The sequence below is a fragment of the Cynara cardunculus genome (genome assembly GCF_001531365.2).
Source record: "Cynara cardunculus var. scolymus isolate 2C chromosome LG 11, CcrdV1, whole genome shotgun sequence".
Lineage (NCBI taxonomy): Eukaryota > Viridiplantae > Streptophyta > Magnoliopsida > Asterales > Asteraceae > Cynara > Cynara cardunculus.
The window spans coordinates 5,310,366-5,320,082 of NC_037538.1; the positions used below are offsets into that span (position 1 = coordinate 5,310,366).

The 9,717-nt window shown below is 34.2% G+C and overlaps 1 protein-coding gene across 1 annotated transcript; it reads right to left on the bottom strand.

Moving 5' to 3' along the window:
• Positions 1-4,476: 4,476 nt before the first annotated feature.
• LOC112520848 (5-methyltetrahydropteroyltriglutamate--homocysteine methyltransferase) lies at positions 4,477-9,165 on the bottom strand. The gene is made up of 10 exons (XM_025129463.1): positions 9,064-9,165; positions 7,526-7,879; positions 7,332-7,419; positions 7,107-7,234; positions 6,632-7,023; positions 6,358-6,521; positions 6,187-6,267; positions 5,803-5,969; positions 5,595-5,700; positions 4,477-5,515 (listed from the first exon to the last, which is right to left on the bottom strand). The coding sequence occupies exons 2-10, from the start codon at positions 7,873-7,875 to the stop codon at positions 4,694-4,696; spliced, it is 2,298 nt and encodes a 765-aa protein (XP_024985231.1). The 5' UTR covers positions 7,876-7,879; positions 9,064-9,165; the 3' UTR covers positions 4,477-4,693.
• Positions 9,166-9,717: the final 552 nt, after the last annotated feature.

The window sequence follows — 9,717 nt, forward strand, 5'->3', positions numbered from 1 at the left end:
TTTTTTTTTTTTTTTAAATTTTGTCCCTCTTAATTAAAAAACAAGATCATTGCATCTATGAAAAAACTTCCTTAAACAAAAAAAAAATCTCAATCTATACTGATAATTTAATTTATGCAGACATCTTTATTCATATAAGACTTAATGGAAAACCAACCACGCAGCCCCTAAATAGTCTTTAAACCAAAAGAATGTCACAAACCAATAGGTCGTCTACTAAATGACATGTCGCTAACCTTATCATGTGAGTATTGCAAAGATCAAGAATATTACCTAATAAAGAGGCATGCGGCAACAATCAAGGTTTTTACAATTTTACTCGGTAAGTGAGAGATAAGACTTTTACACGGTACACGAGGGAGAAAATTGTTACTCAGTTAATCTTATCGGGTAAAAGACACTACCAAATAATTCATTTTGATGGCCGAAAATGTTATCAGACAAAGTAAATGAGAAAAGTCACTCTTACCGGTAAATGTTTATCCGATATATCTATACTATATTATAAAGCATTTGACAAAAACTTTTAAAAATTATTTTTTATGCATAAAATATTGTTTATTGATGCATATCACTTAAAATTCAATATTGCAAGTAGATTGTCCGTAACTACAACTTATTAAAGCTGTATATTTGATTCGTGTAGCTAAATGCAGATAAATATAACTAAATAAATGATAAACATATCATTTTAATTATAAAAAATCTAAAATATAATTAGGATAATATTTGTGTTCTAACAATATACTTAGTTATTATCTTTATAAAAAAATTATAGTATTATACCAAAAATAATTTTTTTCATTATTAAACTTAAAAAATTATATTATTAAACCAAAAATTATATTATGTTATTTTTTTCAAAATTTTATGATATATTCAAATTTTATATTTTATTCAAAAATAAAAACATTATCGTTTTCTTAAAACCACATAAAATCATATTCTGACATCGATAGAGATAAGAATAAACGAATAAGATCAATATATATCTCGATGTATTATGCGAGTAACTTTCTAGTATATTTAATAAAGGGCCCTAAGATAGATTCGTGTACCCTTGTGTGGTTATTTATTTATTTTGTTTTTTATTATGAAAAGGAAATATGGAATATATGAACCACAAGGGTGGTGCCTAATTGGTTTGAGTTTGACTCCAAAGGTTAAAAGTATCAGAAGGTCTCAGATTCAAATCCAAGGAAAATAAAAAATTCCCTTGTGGCCATGGAGGTTCAAATGCGGTGACTTCAGGCTATTTGCAAAGCAGGTGCCTTATGAGAGGTCGAATATTCAGGTTAATAAAAAAAAGTATGGAATATATGAAGGAGTATCGTATGAAAAATCAAATTCAAAAAGTAACAATTTTAATATTCTTCGCAATTTTCATAATTTTCTTTAGGGGATGTTTATTTCAGGCAATGAATTTTTATTCTTTCAGTTTAATTTGGAATAAAAATTCGGGCTTATTAGAGAATTGACTCATTATATTATATAAAACTAAACATATTCTTTTATTTTCAGTCTTATTAATTATTGTTTAATACATCTAACCAAACCAAACATCCCCTTAGCTTTAACATATTTATGAATATGGATCTCTAAAGAGCCGTTTACTAAACGCTTACCAAGTCACATTACCTTAATGGATGAATATATGATAAGGACCAAGAATCTTACTCGGTAAAAGCAAGACAAGAACCAAGAGTCATACTTGGTAAGTGAGGGCGACGACTCTTACTATGGCTTCATGATCGTGCAATCATCGTGATTTAATAACTTTTAACTTGTAATTCGTATCGATATATTTTTTGTTATTGATTTGCTTATTTTGTCGAGAACTGTAATTGAAAATTTTGGGGTTATCAATCGAGATGTTATCGAGATTTTCCACTACAACCCATGAGGCTTAATTAGGCATTGTTTGCAAACATAAACTATCTTATTTTTTTGAGTACATGTTTGTACTAACATAAGTTAGCTTATAGGAGCTTACTAGAAGGGTACTCGCGCAATGCAACGAGATAAATCTCAATTTTAATGTCTAGTTTTTATTCATCGTCTCTATCGAGATAATACGATTTTATGTGAGTTTGAGAAAACGACAATGTTTTTATTTTTGAATAAAAAATTTAAAAAAATAAATCGGTATTAGTATCAAATTAACTATTTTGTAGTTCTCGTTTTTTTTGTGTAACTTCTTTACTTCAGTTTTTTTATAATTTAATTTAGATTTAATAACATGATAATTTATTTTAGGTTTAACAATATATTTTTTTGTAAAAATAATAATTAAACATTAAGTTAGAACTCAATAACTATCTTAATTATATTTTAGATAATCTATATTTAAAATTCTGTAGTTAGTTACACGAATTTAAAAATAAAGTTTTAATAAGTTGTACTTACGCAAAATTACTTATAATCTTAAATTTTAAATAATATGCCTCAATAAACAGTATTTCATACATAAAAAATGACTTTTAAAATTTTTTATCAAATATTTTATAATATAGTATACTTCGTTGTTTTTTCAATTACAATCATGATTAATGTTAATTTTTATAGTTAATTATTAATAGATATTAATTATAAGCTACTTAGTAGTTTTAATGTATAATTATATATTTTTTATAGTTTAAAAAAAATATATATATATATATATATATATATATATATATATATATATAAAGAGGAAGACGTGTTAACACGCGCTCCAATAAGCGGCTGAGCTTGCTATTTGAATAGGCATCGTAACATGGTAAATTTACACGATTAACTTTAAATACTTAAATACACCGAACTTTTTATGTTCATTTAAAATAGAAAAATATTCCGAAAAATGTAATTTAATTTCCTTGGATCATCATTTTAAAAGATTTGTGTAAAGTCTTAAACATGTATTTTTAAATGTTTACTTTTTTTAAATGTATTTATTAAAACAGATATTTTCAGCATGTGAATTCTTATATAAATTTGGTTTTTGTGGTTTGTTGAAAATAATTTTAAAACTACAAGATAGCTATCATGGCTTGAGAAAATATCTGAATTTAGGGGAAGTTTATTAAATGTTTACCTGGTAGGTGTTTATCGGGTAATTTTTCTCATCGGATGAACACGGCAAGACCCAAGAATCTTACCTGGTAAGACTGATCATAAGGATAGAGAGTTACCCGGTAAGTGAGGGTAACGACTCTTACCCAGATAAGTGTTTACCAAGTAAATTGTTGCATATCATTTCATTTTGATGTACTACGATTTTATCCATAAAATAAATTATATTGTTGAATTATAACAGTAAACGTTTACCGGATAAGCATTAAGTAAACAGCCCCTTAGTCACTAGTTTTAACAACCGCTAAAATGTTCAGTTAAATAAAGGGTATTTTCGTTTTTATTTCATTTTTTTTCTTTTACCCATCAAAAATCATGAGGACCCAAATCATAAAATCGATTTTGATTGGGTAAAAGAAGAAAAATGACAAAAATGCCCCCATCTTTAAAGGGTTGGTGAGGATGGTAGAATCCCCAAATGTTGAATCACCTTACCGTCAACATCTATCTATGTAGCCTTTTAGAATTCTTCAAATTATGACCTCATCTTTGTATTCTATTACAAGTCAAAAGAGGAGGAAATGGATAAACATTGTTTTGTAAAATGATTATAAGCATGAATTGGTGATAAAGCAAATTGAGAAATGATATGACCTCATAAAAACTTTGAATATAGTTTATAACTTACTATTTTGACATTTAATAAGTATAACCCAAGTCATTTTTAACATTGTTTTTAGCTAAAAATTCCTAGAAGCAATATAAGAATTAAAACAGATCACACAATGAAACCTACTAAAATAAAGCTCTTAGGACAGAACAAAACAAAATACCAAACATAGTTGGATCAATTATATTTGTTACTCATTTTTTATAAAATGATTTTCAGATTCTACATATTTCTCAATGTTAGTAATTGGTTTGATTTAGACCAATTCATAACGGAAACCAAAACCTTTGAATTCTTTAAACTATAAATATATTTGTTTTTATCTCATGTATATCCAAGTCTAAGCCATAACATAGATGTTGTTTGGCAGTTGCTGAATGATTTAGTGTAAAATAATTAAGAGGTTTTCATGATATAGTGTAAATGAAATATAATTGTTTGATAATTATCTATGATGAAACTAGGGCATTGAATGGTTAAAAGAAACCATGATACAAAATCATTCATAGGTTTTAGAACCATTAAGAGACAAATTTTTTTTTTCCAAACAAAATTTACCTCTTAACAATTCAAAGACTGTCTCTTAATAAAACTATTAAGAGGTAAACAAACAACCCATAGTTGACTTCAGAATGATATATTTTTACAGATTTGGAACCCCTTTTGTGTTTAAATTGATTATTAAAAAGGAAAAAGTGGAAGTAAAGCATTGGCGATTAAACATATCCTATAATTAAGTCTGAAAGGATGGCCAGTTTGATGAACAAAATAGCTTCTTTAGTTTTTCATTCATTGATTCAATAGGGGCATGTATGCAAAGCCCCTCAACAACGTACATAATATCTTCAACAACAAAAAATACAAAAGCCCCTAAAACAAGATCAAGCAAAATGCCAATCCTCAACAACCACAAAACCTAACAACAACCACAGTTATTCGTTTACAGATGCTGAACCCAAACTCCTCTTTCCCTCACTTGGCACTCGCAAGCTCGCTGCGGAGCTTCTTGGCGGCAGTAACCATGTTCTCAAGAGCAGGCTTGACCTCACCGTACTTACGGGTTTTGAGACCACAGTCGGGGTTCACCCACAAGATGTTGGTCTCCAAAACTGCAAGCATTTTGTTGATTCTGTCAGCAATCTCCTCCATGGATGGTATTCTAGGGGAATGGATGTCATACACACCGGGTCCGATTCCAGCACCGTACTTGACTCCCTCACGGAAAACTGACAGAAGCTTCTCATCGGATCGAGAATTCTCAATGGTGATCACATCGGCATCCATGTTGATGATGGAGTGGATGATGTCATTGAAGTTGGAGTAGCACATGTGGGTGTGGATCTGGGTGGTGTCGAGGACTCCGACGTTGGTGATTCGGAAAGAGTGGACAGCCCAGTCCAAGTAGAAAGCATGCTCAGCCTTCCTCAATGGCAATCCTTCTCTCAAAGCAGCCTCATCGATTTGGATGACAGTGATTCCAGCCTTCTCAAGATCCTCCACTTCATCCTTGATGGCCAAGGCAATCTGGTAGCAAGTTTCGAATCTGGGCTGGTCATTACGAACAAAGGACCAGTTGAGAATGGTGACTGGTCCGGTGAGCATACCCTTCATTGGGCGCTTGGTCATTTCTTGAGCCATGGTGGACCAGAAGACGGTCATGGCCTTGGGACGGCTAACATCACCATAGATGATTGGTGGCTTCACACATCGAGATCCATAAGATTGTACCCATCCGTTAGCAGTGAAGGCAAATCCGGACAATTGCTCACCAAAGTACTCAACCATATCGTTCCTCTGTGCAATATAAAAACTACTTTTAGCCTCTTATCTTCACTCAAAAAAAAGAAAGCTAAATTATGGTGGGGAAGCATACCTCTGGCTCTCCATGGACGAGAACATCAATGTCAAGCTCTTCCTGTAGTTGGACCACTTTAAAGATCTCCTCCTTGATGGCTTTAACATACTCTTCCTCGGAGATCCTACGCAGGCATGATTTGTGAGAACAGAAGCTCAAACCACACACGTCATAATCATAAAATCTGCCTGATGAATAATTAAGTAAAGCGTGGAGTTATACTCACTTCTTTGCCTTGTACTCACGACGAACTCTCCTCAGCTCAATGGTTTGAGGGAAAGAACCAATGGTGGTGGTGGGGAGGATCGGAAGGTTGAGTTTCTTCTGCTGGGCATCCAGTCTGGCACTGACATTGGTGGCACGTCGGTGGTCAGAACCCCTCAAAGCAGCAGCCTGAGAAAGCGAAAGGAGCAGACTTCCGATAAGTAAATGTCAAACAGTTGGCTATTTTCCATTGTGCAAGACACATGGGATGGATTGTGTACGTGATGTACTGTTGTGGGAGAAAAACAACTAAATAGGCATATATGATCTACATGTCAGCAATGCTACAGCAGTTGGGTGATTAAAAACAATGCCAACGAAAATAATCGAGATATATGTCACTTACAGCCTTCTGGACGGCTTCATTGTTCACTCTTGGGGAGCACTTCCTTGAGGCCTGAGCAGCAGCATTAGCTGCAAAGAATGCCTAAAAAAGAGCACAACAAATCAGTCACCCAGGTGTCTTATTTGAAGACAGGATTGATAAGCAAGCAAATACAAACATCCAATTACTTACCTCATCTTTGTGACCAGCCAGAGCCTTGGCCAAAGCATTAACTTCAACCACCTTTTGAGCGGCAAATGCCAACCAGGATTTGATTTCATCGTCCAACTTGGTCTCGTTTACAAGGTCCACAGCGGTGTGTAGGAGTGAGGAAGAGGTAGAGACAACAAGCTTGTCTGCAAAAGCAACATTTTACATTAGGAATAATTAACTATTTGGGATTTGGCATAAAAACAATGTAGCAATAAAAATATACTTATGTATTTATATGGAAGAAAAGAACTACCTTTGCCAACAATGGCCTCAAGAGACTCAAGGACACTGAGAGATCCAGCAAGATCATTAGCCCAGATGTTCCTTCCATCAACAACTCCAGCAAACAGGTATTTGCCTGAAGGGAAGCTGGTCTTGATCAAATCAAGAGTCTTCTCACCACGAACCAAATCGAAAGTGTAACCTGTAACTCCGGGCAAGGTAGTGAGGGTTTTGAATGCATCAGCAGGAATATCGGCAAAGTAGGTTGCAACAAGAACATTAAGACCAGAGCAAGTTGATTCTAGCTCAGAATAAGCCTTGGTGAAAGCTTGCAATTGGTGGGGCTCAAGATCCTTCACAAGGGTAGCTTCATCAAACTGGATCCAGGTTGCACCAGCTTCCTTCAATTCGGCAATAACTTCCCTGCAAGATTACTTCTTGTTATAACACGAACAAGAGCATAGTTCATTTTAAAAAATATAAAATGATAAGAAAATAAGACATACTTGTAGACTGGAAGTATTTTGTCAAGAAGGGATAGAAGATCAAAAGTTTTTTCAACACCCTTTGCTGGCTTGGATAGCAATAGGTAGCTGACTGGGCCAACAAAGACCGGGACGGTATCAACTCCAAGCTGCATAAAGAAACTATTATTAACCACCCCAATAAGCAGATTCCATGATCTCTAGCAGAAAAACCTAAATTCTTAATAGCAGATCAAGAACACATACAGCCTTAGCCTCCTTGTATTCGTTCACAGCCTTGTGGGAAGCATACGAGAATTTCACATCAGGGCCCAACTCGGGGACAATGAAATGGCTGTGCATCAAGAACACAGGAGTCAATCATCCATTGTATCATATGCAACATTATCAACGCAAAAAAGAATAAGATCCACAAGCCGAGGGGGAAGTATCCAACTTACTAGTTGGTGTCGAACCACTTGGTCATTTCCATAGCAGGGACAGAGGCATTTCCTCTGGCCATCGAGAAGTAAGTGTCGAAACCAATTTCACCACCGTTCCAGTTGTATCTTGGGGGGACGGCACCAAGCATGGTAGTGGTGTCAAGAACTTGGTCATAGTAAGAGAAGGTGTTGCTGGGGATGTACTTGATGCCAACATCAGACATTTGTTTCCAGATGGATGATCTGAGATCAGCAGACACATTCTGCAAATCCTCAGCACTGCTCTTGCCATCCCAGAATGATTCAAGAGCGAATTTCAGCTCTCTCTTGGGTCCCATACGGGGATAACCGACGATGTGAGATGCCATTGTTCTGTTCGACCACAACTCAATCAATTTAATAGAAAGGATAAACAGCAACTCAGATTAAAATCCACCACAACAAATCCAAATTACAGTTGAAAAACGAATGTTTTGCTAAACTTCACCTAAATTGTAAACCTCAAAAGTAGATTGATTTGAATCTGACAAGAAAGTTGACATGCAGTGTATTACAGCCAAATTTTTACACAGGCCATCATCACCATGATCTTGTTATCATCAAGTCACTATACTCAATCGGGTATGGTACAGAATTTCACAGCAGTTGCAGAGAAATTAGAACTAATTATTGAATAAAGGATTTGAGGTTTTCATTATCAAGATGCTTGATCCCTTCACCAACCCCGAAAAGCTAGTTGTTTGCTAACTTTACAGGTATTACAGTAGAAAAAAATTGTGCTGGTCAGATACACCAATATAAGCCGACATTTTGACTAAGAAGATAAGAGTAGGTTTTGTCTTCTTGGAAACCTAACTTCGACTCTAAATCAATCTCAACAATCGTCCATACTAAATCTAAAGCATTGCTTGAATTCATATAATAGATAAATTCATATAGAAATCTGAAGCAGATTGGAATTTCTTTCATTTACGGTGAAGCAGAATCTTACTGAACCAAACAAAATCATTCGACCAAGCACGGATTTTCATGAAAAATTAGATCTAGACGGAAAAAACTCATATCTAAAAAGCAGATCTGCGGTTCCCTAACCCTAGAAACACCAGATCTTATCCTTATCTTCAAATAATTCGATTCAAACAAGTCCGGTACCATACATAAACGATTCAGTTACTAGATCCTGCGACCTTAATTACCGTTTTACACTTTTACTACCACCAAAGTCCACAATCACCAAAAATACAATGGTGTCCCCACTGAGTGCTAAATTATCGCAAAAATGGCTGAACGTGCACATTTCAATATCCAAGTTGAGTGAGCTACATCACTAGGCACAGACAAAACATAACTCTACACGGAAAAAGAAGAATTGGTGCAGATCACGGACGTTTACCTCCAGATCTAATTCCAATATTGTAAAAGTGCATTTGATTAACAGCAAAACTAGAGTAATTACTAGAGATCTAGGTATCATGATAAGCAGAAAATCTGGAAAGGAATCAGCAGGGCAAGAGAACATTGTTGAAATGGAATTGAAGTCAACATGAGTGACGTACCTGTAAGAAGGAGAGAAAAACGGAAGTTCCGAATCAAAGGGGGTCTCAAAGGAGAGACGGATTGGTTCGTTCTTCCGGAGGTAGAGAAGGAGAGAAGAATGGTGGACACGAATTGGAGAGGAGGGAGGTGGGCTTATTTATACAAGCGTTGAGGGGGTGGGTGAGATGGTGACTCGGTAGATCTGATCACAATTAACCATTTGGTGTCTCACGCGCTTGTTTTTCCATAATTTTCCTAAAAGTAAAAATTAAAAACTAAAAATCTCGAATTTTTTTATTTACGTCTTGGGAAAAGTACAATAAAAACCAATGAACTTTATTATTTGGAATGATTAAGTCTTTGAATTTTTTTTGAACAAATAAGTCCTTGAACTTTCCAAAACATGTTAAATAAGTCCTTGAACATTCCAAAATATGTTAAATAAGTCCTTGGACAATTTTTGGAACAAATAAGTCCTTGAACAATTCAAAACATGTTAAATAACTTTTTGAAAAAAATAAAGTGGTAAAATAGTGAAAAAAATCCCGAAAAAAACCCAATGAACATTCATATTTTGAACGATTAAGCCCCTAAATATTTTTTGAACCAAAAAGTATTTAGATCTATAAAATTAAACAAATATAACAAAAAAGTACTTACATTTACAAAAAAAT